The sequence below is a fragment of the Paracoccidioides lutzii genome (genome assembly GCF_000150705.2).
Source record: "Paracoccidioides lutzii Pb01 unplaced genomic scaffold supercont2.11, whole genome shotgun sequence".
NCBI lineage: Eukaryota > Fungi > Ascomycota > Eurotiomycetes > Onygenales > Ajellomycetaceae > Paracoccidioides > Paracoccidioides lutzii.
The window spans coordinates 927,417-944,524 of record NW_015440957.1 but is presented as its reverse complement, the minus strand read 5'-3'; the positions used below and the strand labels follow the sequence as shown (position 1 = coordinate 944,524).

The following is a 17,108-nucleotide window of genomic DNA, read 5'->3' as shown; positions in this document are numbered from 1 at the left end:
GACCCGGCCCAGTACTACGTCTTGGCTGGCGGGAGATAATTACTAGGCACCGGATATCGTCGCCTTCAACTTCAGCTTCAACTTTCAAAGTGACACCTCGTTGCTGCTTCACTTGAATATAGGCAGCTCTTCCTAGCACAACATCTCTGGGTCTATATTTACAAGATAGCGCCTTGATTTGGCGCTGAATTTGGTTCTTCGCCTTTGTGAACGCCCTACACAACCTTGGAATCTCGACCCACCGTCCCACCTTGCTCTCAATAGTCATGGCGGAGGACGGTTCTAAGGCAGAGGAATCGCCCATCACTTTCCATGTCAAATCCTCAAATGATGTCAAATACACTCTGACACTGGATCCGTCGACCACTATTGGTGATCTCAAAGCAAAACTAGCTGGTGCAGACTATGCTGACGTACCGGCAGAACGACAACGTCTAATCTATTCTGGTCGAGTACTCAAGGATGGCGATACGCTAGCTACTCACAAAGTGAAAGATGGCCATGCCATTCATCTTGTAAAGAGCGCCGTGCAACGCCCAACTCCCACATTTCAAGGCTCAAACACCGCATCCGGGGACAGGCCAGCGCAGGCCCGCACACTGGCGGCTAACGTGCCTACCAACATCGCTGCCGGCACAGGAAATAATCCTCTAGCAGGGCTCACAGGCGCGAGATATGCTGGATTTGCGCAGTTGCCAGGTGCTGGGATGTTTGGACCCGACGGTGGCGTAAGTTGGAAAATCCTCCTTCACACACTCCCAAAACATAATCTAACGATGCTAACGTTTCGTATAGATGGGACCACCTCCAGATTCAGAAGAGATGATAAACATGCTTGAAAACCCTCAATTCCAGTCAACGATGAATGAAGCATTGCAAAACCCTCAACTTGTTGATTTGATGATTCAACAAAACCCAATGCTGCGGGAAATGGGACCGAGTGTTCGCCAAATGATGCAGTCCCCAGCATTCCGCCGAATGTTGACAGACCCGAATGCCATCCGCCAAATGACGCAAATGCAGAGAGCTATGGGGTTGGATCGTGGCGGAGGGTTTGGCGGTGGCAGCGCATTTCCCGCCCCTGGAATAACGAATACGACACCCGAGGAAAATCGTAGTAGCCAAAATGAGAACCCATCTGCAACTGCCACCAACGATACCCAAAATCTATTCAATATGTTTGGTATGCCAGGCGCTCAAGGAGGTGGTGCCGCTGCAAATCCATTTGCCGCTCTCTTCGGTGCCCCTCCCCCATTTGGCGCAATGCCTCCTTTACAAACGCCAGCTGGCGATAACAATAATACAGGAACAACTCAGGAGGGAACTACTGGATCTAACCCACCACCAAACCCGTTCGCATCATTATTTAACCCTGCACTCTTCGGCCAACCTGGAGCCAATCCAACCAACCCAAATCAACAGCAACAGCAGCAACAACAACCCCAAAACCCCTCCAACCCCTTCTCAAACCTACAAAACAACCCATTCCTCCAAGACCCCGCTCTGCTCTCACAGATGTTACAGTTGATAGGCGGCGGTGGCCAAATCCCTGCGGCCGGCACAGATCCAGGCGCCAACGCGCTTGCAGCCCTACTTAGGGGCCCAGGCACCAGTAGCCCAGCTCCTCAAGATACCCGACCACCGGAAGAAATATATGCGGAGCAACTACGGCAACTAAACGAGATGGGCTTTCATGAATTCGAGCGGAACGTTGAGGCGTTGAGAAGGACAGGTGGGAGTGTGCAGGGAGCTATTGAATATTTACTTTCGCATCCATCATGAGGATTTTCTTTATTTTCTTTCTCCATTTCCCCACGATGAATGAAGGAAGCGCGGTTTAGTATTGACAAATTTTTGTTTTCTTTGTTATCCCTGGCTTTTTCCTGTGTGGTAATGTTATCTCGATCCCCAATCCCCGACTAAGGGGGAATTAAGTTGCTTTGCAACTGTTGTGAAATCTATAAATTTCTGTTGCGCCATGTAGTCAAAATATTGATGGGGTCTTTAAGCTTCTGCCTTCAATATGCCTTAACATTTGGTTTCCTATCCTCTCCACACATTGGATGTAGCTCGTTAATGACATACGAACAATGAATTTTCCTTCCTATCATTACCAACTAGCACTGTGATTAGCATACAGTTGTCCCTTTCTGTTCTTCCATCCGTAAAATTATGATGGACCAATTCCTCTAAAAAATCGGTGTAATTTCATAGCGCTCTATTAACGCCATGGTATCAATACCATTTCGTGAAAGCCATATCTGGCTAAGCAACATTCACCACACTTACTTGCTAGTCATTGAAGAGACTCGAAACAGGCGCACCCTGAGTGGCCAAAGGGAAGCACAGTAATTACCTCCATTGCTGGCGAGAGTAGTAACGAGATATTCGCCTGGGATGCCGGGCCAAAATACCCTAATATGATTTATCGCGTTTTGTGCCGTAATACAAAATGGGAGAATGGTAGTTGTATAGTTATACTTATATTTGAAATATTGACAGTCCATATCCCCAACGTCAAAATCACTAAAGAACCGCTAAAATAAAGCCCTCGGATTCGATATCTTTTGCCAAATTTATCATTGTAATAATAGACAGACACACTCGTGATCCGATCATTAATTACCCTAGAGGACCAGCGCTTTACCCAGAAAAGGCTGCGCTCCCTTGTCGGTGGACAGCTCTGCATTTCCCATATCATGCTGTAGTTAGCACAATAAGGGAACCGACGGGTAGAAATGAAGGTTCCATAGCAGGGTTCGGATCATTCCCATGATTGTTTAAATAAAATACTTAGCTAAAAGCCAAGCCGTTGGCTTCTGAAAACCCGGTTAACAATGTTTGTTAACTAATTAAAATAACAAAGTTACAGAAAAATGGCCGAGATAACCTTAGTGGAACGGGAGTGGATTGATCGTGAAATTATTTATCATGGCGTTCAAAAATGGCATTGAAATTTGGGCAAGAAATTGCCGAAGAATACTGATTCAATTCCGCTCCGAAACTCTCCTACTGTGTCTGTAGCCACGGATATCTATGCTTCAACTGTGAGAATACCACGGAGTACCAGTGTTTTCTGATTCATATATATATATATATATATGTTGTTTACTCAATCATCTAACATAATATCAGGCCGGTGCCCATTTCCGTACATCAAAAAAGGGGACGGACACTTAATTAGCAACTCTCAATCGAGTACATATTAATATACATTATACCACACTCACCTTGTTCTCGCTGCTAACATCACACAGCATAAATATATAAAGTGCAGAGAAATACCTGTGGATAATTGACTCCTCAATACCCCCGTGAGCAAATCTGATTATTTCAGTATTTCTGACTTTAAAAGATATATTGGATGGACCAGTTTCAGTCATGCAATGAATGCAGTGTCTCTCAATCGAACTTTGGGGGAAATTAGAAGACAGACTCAGCACGAAAACCACTAAATCCTATCAGCAGTGCCCCACTTTCCCTTCTCCCTCTTCTATCCAGGGGAAATAACCTAGATGTGCTTAAAATACCTTCCCTATAAGGCCTCTATTACCGTTTCATTTGGGCCACAGCTCTTTCAACATCGGCCGGAAGCACAGTCCAAAAGTCAGGCGCACGCGGTTTCCAGCCTAGCTGTCTGACGCCCAGAGATACAAAACCTAGCCATCCGGGTTCAAAAATTTCCCGGAAGCATTTTTCATCGTAGAATGCAGTTATGGCATCGACCTGTAGCCAGCCCTGCTCGATGCCCATCCGACAAATGGCTTCAGCAGCATCTTTCCATCTGATTTCGTCTGCAACGGCGAAATAGAAACGCTATGTTTTGTCAGAGGAGCCATGTTAACAGTAAGGGAGTGTTTTATCTTCAGCTCCTTCCCAAACTTAAGATCCTCGCCACGCTTCAAAATAATATTTTCAAGCACAAGCAGAAACAAATCAACTACATCATTCGGGTGCGTGACAGCGCGGGGATTCTCGCCCGCCCCAACATAGAAAGACTCCTTGGTCCGCCATAAAGTCCTCCAGACATCCGCCCTGCCCCCAACACCAGTACCTCGCCCGTAGATGTCCGGAGGACAGATGCTGATAGTCTTAATCACTTCATTGGATGCGTCCATGATACGCCGGTCGATGGCATGGTGAAGAGCAGTGTCCGGAAGGTCATACATTCTCTGGATATCATCAATATCTGACCAGATTTTCGTGTTGGGTTTACCATCCCACTAATTTTCTAGGTGATCAAAAATGCACCCGGTTCCCGTTAGGGGAATCAGGAAGCCTGGGCTGGTTTTTCTGGAGAGTCCTAACAGAATGGCGTTGGCTCAACCTTCGTGGTCAATGTCGCCAGTGTCCAAAATAAAAACGTTTCAGTCAATAGCTCTTTTAAAAGAATCCAAATACGCATGTATATATAGAAAGATAGATGGGGCATTGTCATACGGATTACTATGTCAGCCTCTTCAGATGCCGGTGCAATCTCGTCTGCATCGTTGAAAGTTCCTCTGATAACATGAATTGCGGGGTAGCTATCTTTCTTTGAACTCTGGCGAAATAGTTCGCAGAAGGGCCGATATCTGGAACGTTGGGAATTTATGAACGATGGCTTCTAGCACACTTCCGCCAATATATCCCGTTGCACCTGTTCTATAACAAAGTCAGTCCTCGCACACCTAGTAATGGTTGGGATGGTCTTTTACATGAATAGCTTTTTGGAGGTCATCATCCGAACAAATGTTATTATTATCCTGCTGGAATGATTGCAATTGAATACTGATTCTGTGCTCACAGGCATCAGTAGTTATTGGCGACATTATTTAAACAACGGGAAGGGTTTTGTCTGGATAAATCATTGTGTATTGGTGATTATAAATATCCAACACTAGGGATTTGAATGCATTGGATTCTGCCGTGGATATTTCCTCTTGAAGATCTACCAGGTCGTGGAGTGTGTGGGTTGCATATTCGACACAATTCCATGCCGTCGAAGATCTTTGGCTCAGTGTTTGACAATGATTTTCCTGTTCGGCTAAATAGTTAGTTATAGTTAACCGTCGGTGGGAAGAGATTTCTAAGCTACCCATGTGTCAAGGAGAGTTAGTTAAACAAGCGCCCCATTGTAGATGTCAGCCATAACTTTGGGAGGATAAATAAATAATAAATAGTCCCGTCCAATGTCGGGACATTGGATATATTAACTCGAAATCCACAATAGTTAACTATCAAAACAATGGGGATTACGGCATGTGATCTCAAACGGTGGATGATATGGAATGGATAGAACCATAAATAGGGACGGATACACGCAAGAGGAAAACAAAGTACACATCTTCGGCCAAAGGGAAATGGGATCAGAATACCATTCCCAGCCGGTTCTATATCATTCTTTGGAATTGCGTAGGCCAGCGCAAAGTCTGAATAGGGAATTAGAAAGGGTCTCACCGAAATTTGAACGATTCCTCTTCGCATATTTACCGTGTAAATAGAGACATGCAAGGCAAGATTTTCAGTCCTCTTAAATAAACCGACCAAACCCAAAGCCATGAAGAGCAACGATCTTGATCCAAGAACAGAAGCTGAGGTGTGCGTCAACGTGCCCATAGGCATAAACAGCTGCTGATGAAAAGAATGCCTAAATACATCTGAGAGTAACCCCACAGCAAGGACTTTTTCAGTTTCATGGGACGGTGTCTTCACGGCCCACAGGGTAACTAACTCCAAACTCAATATCGCGGGTGCCACCAACTCGGCTTAACATTACCAATGTTTTGGTGTGGGGTAAAGAGAAGGGATAGACGATGAATGGAATGCAACTTCAGATGAAGGCCTTCAGGTGAATTTTTTTTTTTTTTTTGAATTTTTGAATTTTTGAGTTTTACCTTTCGAACTGTGGCTACTTCTGCTTTATATGGATCTTTGGAACCTTTGAGAGTTGGTCAGCAAAACTGGGGGTATTCACCTCGATATATACATATGTTTGTTCATCATAACGTTTGAGTGAGAGATTTGGTTAAATAGTCTGGTTTCTCCCTTAGCATATTTAAAGAGACTCTCACATCTCATCAGCGCTAAATTAACTGGGAATATGATTGGGCATTTGCACAAACCCCCGTATTAATATGAGTCGATTCAAATCCGCTCTTCTGATTTTGTTACTGTGGGTGATGCAGCTCTACGCTACCCAGGGAAATGGTCCCCAGACTGCAAGGGCTTCAATGAAAAAGTAATAGAAGTGGAGTTTAAAAAGAAGCCATTGGCTGCAGGTTAATTTCGAGCAGTGACTTTTGCATCATATATGCAGCAAGTGGATGGGGATATACCTATTGGAGAGCAAAAGTGCTCCACGGTTTGCCACAAACAACGCCATGGAACTCTTGTGGATATCTCAGGAAACTGGACATATCGAAGCACGGCGTCGACATTGGAATAGGGAACTTCTCCGTATTCTCCTCGGGATATTGCAACAGGGAAATTTAGGGCAACTTATTGGAGGTTGATTTGTGAATGAGAGTTAGTTAACCACTTGGGCGGCAGAGATCATCAGACGGCTTACCCAAATTGTTTCCAAAATATATCTTCATGTCAAACCCATTTGATTGCAAAGAGGTCACATAGCGTAATCTTCTATCCAACCACTCGAGAGTTGGAATTCTGAACCATCTGTCCTCGGTTGTTTTGCATGGGGCTGTCGTCGATCGTCGAAAGTCGTTAAATGTCAATTCGATTTTAAAAAAATATTTATATACTATAAACGGCAGGCCTAGCCTGATCGGGCAAAGTGTCACCAACGGCCTGGCTTGGCCGGGGGAACGACAGTGGCTGAACTCCTGAACTTCACATCCGATTTCTAGCCAGTTAATCACCCGCTTCTCATATTTCCCACTCTCCACAGTGTCAAGGTAACCATTCACACGATAGCTGTGTGGCATTTTTCTTGATACCATTGACCCTTCTTTCTTAATTGTTAAATTTAGCCCTAGGTCCTGCGCTCTACTGCAGGGCATGGGGTCTCTCTCCAAGCTTGTTAAGATAAAAAGTGGATGTCCTCATCTTCATCTGGAACATTTGTCCTCTGCACCACTCTCAGTCCTAATCCTAATCCTATAGGTACTCTGTGCCAATTACGCTCTTTACTGCCGCGGAGCCAAAAGCTCTATACATTACAGAACACTGACTGGTCTACCCTGGATAAGTAACGGCCAAGCGACCAGCTGTTTCGCGCTTATGCCATAGTTCTGTTCCCCACTCCAAGTTGTTGCCAGAGGCATAACTCCGTCCAAGATGGTGATCCCTGATATTCGGATACGAATGCACTTCCTAGTATTGGCGTTGGCATCGCTTGCTTTGGCTTCTACCTCCAAAGCTTTCTACATACCTGGTACGAGATCTCAGCGAAACCCAGATTTTTGCTAGTTTAGTCGAACATTAACAACTAACACGAACCTCCTTTCCTTAGGATACTCTACCAAAAGTTACCGGGATGGCGATGACATCCCAGTATTGGTAAATAAGATATTTTCCGACAACAGCCAGCTCCAGTATGCATATTTCGAGCTTCCGTTCGTATGTCCTCCCACGGGCCAGAAACGCGGCAGCTCTCCTTTCGGTAGCGGCCACAGCATATCACTCAATCTCGGCGAGGTGCTTCGTGGGGACCGGATTATGACCTCCGATTTCGATGTTGTGATGGGGAAAGATGTCGAGTGCCAGTTCTTATGTGTTCGTAAAGTCGATCGCAAGGGTGTCAAATGGGGCAAGGAACTCATATCCGACGGATATCTTGCAGAGTGGATTATGGACAACCTCCCTGGTGCAACAAGTTTTGTCACTGTGGACCGGTCACAAAAATACTATGCCACTGGCTTCAAGCTGGGATATCTTGATTTTTCTCCAGTCGACGGCAAAGCAAGATACTTTATAAACAATCACTTCACATTTGTTATCCGCTGGCGCGAAGCACCGGGTAAAGCTGGTGCACAGGGTGGAAAGGTGATTGTGGGTTTCGAGATCCATCCCAAAAGCATCTATACAAATGATAGGGTTGACGGCGGTTGTCCTAAAAGAGTCCAAGGTGACCATGCTGGCTTGGAATTATATCTTACCCCAAATAACACAAGGCTCGCACAACAATACCCTGGCGCATCTTACCTCCCGGAAGACGACGTGGATGAAGATGATGGTGCCACCCTCTCCATCCCATACACCTATTCCGTCTACTTCCGGAAAGAAGACACAGTCGAGTGGTCGAATCGGTGGGATTTATATTTCAATAACCAAGGAGAAGGCAATATGACTCACTGGCTGGCAATCTTGAATTCCTTAATAATATCTGGAATGCTAGGTGTCACAGTGTTCGTAATATGGAGTAGAACGGTTCAAGGAGACGTAAAGGGTCGTAGAGATGTATCGATGGAGGAGGGAAAGATCAAATTGAGGCACCGCAAATCCAAAAGTGGATCCAGAACTCCAAAATCTGGAGAAAAGTCACCCAACGGGCTTCTTAGCGACGCGGAAGCAGACGAACTCGATTCCGAAGATGAGCTCGAGGATGTCGCCGGGTGGAAACTTCTACATGGAGATGTCTTTCGCACACCAGAATATAGTGGATTGCTTGCACCCCTCGTTGGATCAGGGATGCAACTACTTTTCATGGCGACCATCCTCCTGATATTGAGCTGCTTTGGAGTGCTAAACCCAAGTTTTCGCGGTGGCTTTATTAGTGTAGGCGTAGGACTTTTTGTTTTCGCAGGCTTATTCTCTGGTTACTTTTCTGGAAGACTTTACAAGACATTTGGCGGACAAAACTGGTGGAAAAACACCATGATTGTAAGTCTAACAATTTTCTTTTCTTTTCTTTTCCTTTTTCCTTTTTTCTTTTTCGTTTTTATCTTTATTTTTTTTGTGCAATGGATGTGTGGGTGTGTACCCAATGCTAAAATTCTCCTTACAGACTGCCCTTTTATTCCCAGGACTACTCTTTTGCCTAATTTTCTTTTTGAACCTTTTCGTGTGGGCTCAGGCGTCCAGCACCGCCCTGCCATTTGGCACTCTTGTTGGCTTGGCTGCTCTCTGGTTCCTTATCCAGGTCCCCCTCGTCTATATCGGTAGCTGGGTTGGATATATGCGGGTGAAACCCTGGGACCATCCAACACGAACGAACGCAATTCCAAGACAGATTCCACCTCAATCCTGGTATCTGAGATCTGTATCCGGGACTCTTCTTACCGGACTTGGGCCGTTCGCTGTACTTTTTGTCGAGCTGCTTTTCGTCTTCAGGAACCTTCTCCAGGACAAGAGCGGATACTACTATGTATTTGGATACTTCAGTGTGGTATGCACGATTTTAATCATTACTGTCGCCGAAGTTACAATCATTGCGACATACGACCGATTATGCGGTGAAGTAAGTTTCCTTTCCCCCCCCCCCCTTTTTTTGGCTCCCCCCTGATTACCATTTCACCCGTTTGAGTCCGCAACCTCTACTGAACGCCTCTTCTCGCTATTAGAATCACCACTGGTGGTGGCAAAGCTTCTTTACAGGCGGGAGCAGTGCATTTTGGATCTTCATGTACTGCATATGGTACTACTACGCCAAACTCCATGTCCGCGGGTTTGTCTCAAGTCTGTTATTCTTTAGCTACAGCTTCCTCGGTTGCGCTGTGTATGGCCTATTAACAGGCACCGTTGGGTTTCTGTCTGCCTATGCATTTATTCGCCGTATATACAGGTATTACTTTCATATTTACCGTTTTTCTGAGCTCCCCACTTCCCACCCTCTGCAGTTGCAATTTCGTTTCCGTTGTGAATGCTAACAAAATGTAAATATCACAGCTCTGCAAAAGTTGACTAGCAGCTGAACCAACAAGTCTACCACTCCCTTTCTCAACGCAAACAACATTATTTCATCTATCCTAATTTCTATTAGACTCCCACTTGAACCAACTGAAACTCTTCGTTTCTGCCTAGAAATGTTAAGGTATAAACAGGTTAATCAAACTACCGACCAACCGACAGCATCTCATCTCCCCTTTCCTTGCCTGTCCTCTATGTATAATGAAGCTCCTGGGATGGAAAATACGGCTCCTCCTTTTCTTTTCTTTTGTTTTTCTGGTGTTTTGGTCCTGATTTCCAATCGCTGATATGAATACTGCTGTTATTACGTCGCCCTTGTTCTTATTATTGATTGAAATGCATTTCAGCGCTGCTGACTGATGAGTTTGCCAAAGGCCAAGTTCTTTTGTCTCTTTTCCCTTTTACTGCCACTGCTATTATTTTTTATTTATATTTTTCTATTTTTCTATTTTTTATTTTTATTTTTATTTTTATTTTATTTTATTTTATTTAATTTTTTCTTGAATAATACTAGAAACCTGAAAATTTTGTTCTTTTAATTTACCTTATCCTTGTTCGGTTTCATTGAGATAAATAAAGAGTCAGACTTTTGTAATGTTGTCTTTGCTTCTCACTGTCGCACAGGGCTGCAATTCTTTCCATTTCTGCATGTTGTGTTTTGTCCCCTTCTCTTCTTTCTGGCTTCTATGTGTAGTAAGTTTATTCATCTCTGAGTAAATTAAATCACTGCCAACTCCGGCAAGATGGTCGCTGAATGATATCCGTGCAGTTTACAGCCACCAAAATCAGCGCGTGTGCCATTTCCGATATTAGAGTTTGGGTAATGCGAAAGTGATCACGCAAGTTTTTCAATATCTTTTATGTGGTAGACAACCAAATCCTCCAGAATGATTTTACCTCCCCTTAATTTCGCCCTCCATTTAGTTTCAAGTTCATTTCGTAGGCAGACTTTAGACCTTAAATGCGTCCACCTGGTTATATGGCTTATCGACTCTTATTTTTGAACTTTCAAGCCTTAGTTCAGCTATCTGCAACTATTTAATAATTTGAATAGGCTGATGTTTGACAAATACTTGCAAATTCAAAGCCACGAGCTGAATTAAGTTCAGATTTTCAAACCGGAACTCTCCAACTCCGTTCAGAATATAGATGGAGTCTCTTCTGTGTTCGCCCCACTGGGTGTGGATGGAGGGCCATTGGAAGAAAAACCCAAAGAGAGGAGGCTGAAATATAGAAAGTCCAAAAATGACAGGATGATACATTCAGGTACTATTACTGTAATAAGCAAGGAACCCCTAAAAGATGAGAAAACCCTGTGCTAGCAGAAATTGTGTAGATGCCCAAAATGTTCGCTCTTAAATCTAAGGCATATCCACAATGCTTCCGTTGGAAAAAGAAAAGATAAAATAAAACAGAAATAGGAAAACCCTTAACACAGATTAAGTGGCAGTAACGTTGGAAAGCAAAACTGAAAACATAGAGAAGAGTGCGCCTAATATTATTCCTGATACATTCGTTTGTTTCATTTCTCCTCGATCTAAAGCTAATACGCCAAGCCAAGTTTATTAAATGGAAAAAAATGGAAAAAAAGGAAAACGACCTTTCCCTGTGAACTCGCATCATGATGTTGGTTCGAGATTCGATCATCTGCCTTAATTAGGGTAGCCTGTTTCTTAGGTTGATCACGGTCGGTTGGTTAATCCGCTGCATAATTACAATCTGAGGCTGAGGTGTTATTCCTGGCGAATATGACTTTATGCCCATACCAGCTTGGGCGAATTGGTAGGAGTAGTAGGAGCTGTTATCGTTATCATTATTGAGCGTTATTAATGATGGGAAACCGAGGTGGAGGTTGCGGGCGTCCTTCGAACAGTCGTCTCCACCAGGCTGGAGGGTCCAGCGGTCTATGCCCGCCATGGAGGGAAGGGTAAACATCCGAAAAGAAGTACCAAATGTGACCAACAACGACGCCGCAGAGTTCATCCTTTGGAATGATGCCATGTACCACGAGGCTGAATGCGATCAGAACCCATGGAAGGTAGGGAGCGGTGAATACCAGCAAGCCAAGGAAGTTGAGTCTTGTTTCTGGATTGCGTCGGCTCCAGATGTAGACAAGGCTTGAGGAGAGGGCTGAGCCTAGGAATGGCAGCGATAGCAAAGGGGATATGAGGAGAAGGAATGAAGTGGCGTATAGAAGGAGCCAGGAGAAGTCGGCTGAGGAGTGGCCTGATGCTTCTTCCAAGAGGCGTGAGTATCTTTGGAGGAAGAAGACGTGGAAGATAAGGTCTAGGCTTAACGGGCCAAAGTAGATGAATGTTGTAACGAGTCGCCAGTACTGTTAGAAAAAAAAAAAAAAAAAAAAAAGGAGAATATCATTAGAATACAACTCGTGTATAAATCTAGAGCATAATGATAATAAGCAACAATTGGAAGGCGACCTCTCACCTGTGACTTGATGTATACAGAGCGGAAACTGTAGAACAGCTGGAAGGGAGTGATAACATCACACTGAACCAGGATGGAGGTCACTACAGTCGCAACCGTCCACCATCGCGTACAAGGAGGCATCTCATAGAACCATTGCTCCAGAGGGAACTGGCCTCCACCCAGAGGGACATTACCCCAGACAGCGGCCATGGGTGCCCTGGTTGGAAAGGCTGGCGAGCGTTGCTATCTGTCTACCTGAAGCTATGGTGCAGGAATGAAAGAGTTAGATTACTAGTAAATTTAGTTAACACATTCCCCGTTGAACGGAGAGGATATAACATTAACGTTAAAATGTTAACATTTAGTAAGTTCATGATGAGGTAATGCAATCCACATAGTTAGTTACAAGCGAAAACCCCCAAGAGTGACCACTCAAACCACCATACCCCACATAGGCTCGATTTTAACTCAAATTATCTATACTCAACAACCCCTAATCAAATTAAATTAAATTACACTAGGTTCAGGGCACCTTATTGTATGTCTGAGAGAACCGCAATTGCTGCGTCTTGGTGGGGCTCATGAGCATGGCAAAGACTTAGAGTGTGAATGAAGGCTTAGTAGATTGAATGACAGGTCATTCAATACATTCAATAAGTGAAATAATAAACTTTTGAGCTTCTCCTCTAGTTAAGCCTGCTAAGCATTGAATCCTGCAGATAGATCTTTTGTAGTTTTGCTTCTTTTTCTCATTTGTAGCAAATAAATTCTAATATTATTTTTTTATTATAGTGGTATTAATTATTCTACATTTATGATAATCAGATCTAAATTTTTATTAAACTTTGAATAAGATTTTTAAATTATTATTATATCAGATTTTTGATATTATTTATTTATTTATATATCATAAAATATAAAATATTAAAAATATTTAAAATAATATAAAGTTATTAAATATATTAATAAGTAAATAATAATTTTATATTAAATATTAAATTATAAAAAAAACTTTAAAATTAAAAAAAAATTATTTTTATTTTTATAATTATAAAACTATTTTATTAATATTTAAATTATTAATATTATTAATTAAAAATTATTATAGAATTAAATAATATACTTAATTTTAATAAAATTTAAATAAAAACTAAGAATATTATTAATAAAAATAATTTTTATAAACTATAACTTAAAGTTAAATTAATTAAATATAATTAAAAATATAAATATAAATTAAATATATATTTATAAATATTTTATAAAATTATATTTTAATTAATTTTTTTTTAAAAAAATTATAATATAATTTTATATCTATTTTTAAAAATTTAAATTATATATTAGTTATATAAAATTTTTTTATTATAGATAAAATTAATTATTATTATTATTTTTCTTTATTTTTAATATATATAATTTTTAATTATATATATTTTTTAATATTAAATTAAAAAAAATATAATTAATTATATAAAGAAAATAAAATTTTTATTTAAAAGTATATAATTAATAAATATTATTTTATTTTTTATATTTTTATTAATTTTTATAAAATTAAAAATATATAAACTTGTTCTCTATTATATATTTATCTAAATATTATTTTAGTGTAGAATATGTTACGGCGCAGCTGCTTGAATATGGATTAAGGTTGATCCGCCCCGCTACGCTCTAAAAGCTGATCTGTTCCGACCCCAACCATATTCAGTCGCTCAGATTGATTCGATCCGATCCCCAACCACTTCTATGTTCTTCATTCTAATCCCCAGTTAGTATTCTCGTCGCAGCTGACTAGTTAGATAAATTGAAGTTTTTGTTGTTTTATCATCTTGACTCTAGATTGAGCTATAACATTTATATATATTAATTATTAATTATTATTAATAACTAACTTGTTATAAAAATTATAAATAAATTAAATTAAAAAATTTAAAATTTAAAATTTTTTCTATTAAATTTTAAATAATAATATAGAATTATAATTATAAAAATAAATAAAAATAAAATAATTAATATAAAAAAATTATTAAATTTTTTTAATATATTTATTTCTATTAAATAAATTAATAAATAACTGTTAGTAAATTTTTATAAAATATTTTAAATAATACTATTTTGTAACTTATATTTATAATAATTAATATATATAATTAAAAATAATATTAAAAAAATTTAATTAATTATATTTCTAAATTTTAATAATTTTTGAAATAAATAATTTCAATCATGTCTATGTATTTGACTACTCATTCATTTTTCATTCTACTTCTCAGTTTAGTATTCTTGTCGCAGCTGCCTAGATAGATAGATGAATTGAAGCTATTATCTTGTATCATTCTGACTTTAGTTGAGTCATGACAAATAAAATTCTATAATTTTATGTATTAATTTGTATTTATAAAATAAATTTATAAAATAGTTAAATTCTAGTTTAACTAGATAATTATCATTGTTAGGCTCAGCGCCAGGGCTCAGCGCCGGGGCTCAGCGCCAGGGGGGCCTAGGTTTATCTCCATCATGTGACCACGTGATGGCGCCCCACATGTAACCCAGTGGACCAGTACAATCTGGTCACGTGATCATGTGGATTGTTTACAATATGTCATGTGACCATGCAGGCTATTTATAATCTGAGCAGACTCTGACATCTTTTTTTCTCATCAATTTTAGTATTTTATTATATAGCAGTTAGCAATGCAGAGAGATTTTATCTTAGACAGCTCACATCTGCTCTCTAATATAATATTAAGATTTCCTTTTACTTTTCACTCAGGTTTCAGTGGAAAATTTGAGTGTCTCAGTTGAATTAGAACCTATCTATTGAGAATCTGACAATATGTTCAGTCAGCTATTGAAGAGAATAGTATAATGTAACATCAGATGACCACCACAAGCTCTCAACCCCTTGAAAGAGGTCAAAAGAACTGGTGATACCTTCTAATAAGATCAATCAATCAATCATACATCTTAATTAAGAAATTCAGAGAGGTAGTTCACTCAGATAGTGACTGTATTTATAATGAATTGACAGTGATTTTTAATAACATCTTTGATGATGAAAAGACATTGAGAGATACAATCACATGTTTGAAAATGAAATGGAATAATACTACTAATCAAATCATTGTCAAGTAGAGTCAGATTGATGAGCTAATTGCTAAACATGATGAACTTAATCACATTTTGATTTACATAACAGTCAGTAATTAAGCAGTGAGTTGAGATATCATTTTCTCTGAGACTTTCAGAAGGTCTGTCAAGATTGATGATTCAAAACACCTCACTGACAGCAAGAAACTGAAATTTGAACACTGACTCTCTCAGATGAAGAACAAGTTCTGAGAGAATGCTGATCACTATCTCACTGAGTACATAAGAATTACATATATTGAAAACTGAACTGATGAGAATGCAGCATGTCATATTATATCTCATATGAAAGAAAACGACCCTGAGCAATATCAAACTACAGAAGAGATATTTGAGCATCTCAAGTCAATATATAAGAATGCTAATAAGTTGCACAATATCAAAAGTAATTATTGCAAGTTGATTATGCATAATAAGAACAACTATCATAAATTTGTCACAAAATTCTTACACCTAGCAGATGAGGTCAAAATTATTAAAAAAAACTACAAAATAGACTTCAATGATAAACTGTTCTTTGATCTTTAGAGAATAATAGCAGTAGTCAATACAATCATCAATACATACTCTGAGTTTCAGAAAATCTGAACTCAGATAGCTCATATTTTTCAGACAATCAATGTCACTCAGAGATCAAAGATTTTGTAGAAAAATAAATCTAATATCTTCAAGCAGAACATCTCATAGACTTTCAATAGTCAGACTCTTCTCAGCATCTCTGCTACAAAATCCTCTGTCATCATTAAGAAAGTCTCAGACATCTATCTAGACATTCAATGCTACTACTGCAAGAAGAAAGATCACATTATAAGAAACTACTCTATGAAGCAGAAGTCTCAATAAATAATCACTAAGCTCATAAAAAGTGATGCTTCTGAGTCTTCAGCAGATTTGAGAAAAGAGTAAGTCTGAGAGAAGACTTCATCTCAGATAGTTTAATAGTCTATGAGAGGTTTAAGATAAAGAACTTGATTGAGAGAAAAAGCTTTAATATACTAATTAAGTTAGTCTATAATAAAATTGCTACTTCTACAAATTCTCTTGCTGATACTAAAGTAAATAATGTGAATTTTATTGATACTCAATATGTCATAGAGTTGATGAGATTTTTTAATAAGAAGTTTCAAGAACTCTCATTTAAATGCTGTATAAAGAGATTTAATAATACTTCTGATGAAGTAATAGACTGTACATTGACTCTAAATCTCTGAGTTATTGATTAAAGATTTCAGAATATTTCTCTGCTGATAATAAATCTAGATCAACATCTTGTCATACTGAGACAGAAGTGATTGACAGCATAGAATATATGACTTGATGTAAAAAATCAATATTTGATTTAATGAAGTAAATAGTCTATCCCTGAACAGATAGTAGAGCTAATGTTGAAGATAATATCTTGATTAATAGTGAAGTATTCAGACCTTAAGTCTGAGTACTATACAGATATGAAATGAAGAGAGATCAAACTGAATAAGAAGATCAGATAGAAATATCAGACTTGACTCTGTAAATTGAAAGAAATTAGCTCAGTCATGACACTTAACACAAGACAGAGATTGATCTGGAAGAAGATAGCACTGCAGATGATGAATAAGAACTTCATTGAAGCTATTTTCTTTTATGATTATATGAAGAACAAGCACTCAACAGTCTTCATAATCAGTTTATATAAAATT

The 17,108-nt window shown here is 39.5% G+C and overlaps 4 protein-coding genes across 4 annotated transcripts; 2 read left to right on the top strand and 2 right to left on the bottom strand.

The window, feature by feature from the left end:
- Nucleotides 1-266: 266 nt before the first annotated feature.
- On the top strand, nt 267-1,782 carry PAAG_04636 (deubiquitination-protection protein dph1; the record flags this gene model as incomplete). The annotated part of the gene is made up of 2 exons (XM_002793680.2): nt 267-728; nt 796-1,782. 2 exons carry the CDS (start codon nt 267-269, stop codon nt 1,780-1,782), a joined length of 1,449 nt encoding a protein of 482 aa, XP_002793726.1.
- A 1,767-nt stretch (nt 1,783-3,549) lies between these two features.
- PAAG_04635 (hypothetical protein) lies at nt 3,550-4,169 on the bottom strand (the record flags this gene model as incomplete). The annotated part of the gene is made up of 2 exons (XM_002793679.2): nt 3,550-3,816; nt 3,846-4,169. The coding sequence occupies 2 exons, from the start codon at nt 4,167-4,169 to the stop codon at nt 3,550-3,552; spliced, it is 591 nt and encodes a 196-aa protein (XP_002793725.2).
- Nucleotides 4,170-7,278: 3,109 nt separating this feature from the next.
- Nucleotides 7,279-9,847, top strand: PAAG_04634 (transmembrane 9 superfamily member 4; the record flags this gene model as incomplete). Its single annotated transcript, XM_015845323.1, has 5 exons — nt 7,279-7,375; nt 7,454-8,823; nt 8,948-9,400; nt 9,504-9,724; nt 9,829-9,847. 5 exons carry the CDS (start codon nt 7,279-7,281, stop codon nt 9,845-9,847), a joined length of 2,160 nt encoding a protein of 719 aa, XP_015699549.1.
- Nucleotides 9,848-11,505: 1,658 nt separating this feature from the next.
- Nucleotides 11,506-12,486, bottom strand: PAAG_04633 (derlin-2.2; the record flags this gene model as incomplete). The annotated part of the gene is made up of 3 exons (XM_015845322.1): nt 11,506-11,647; nt 11,721-12,184; nt 12,295-12,486. 3 exons carry the CDS (start codon nt 12,484-12,486, stop codon nt 11,506-11,508), a joined length of 798 nt encoding a protein of 265 aa, XP_015699548.1.
- Nucleotides 12,487-17,108: the final 4,622 nt, after the last annotated feature.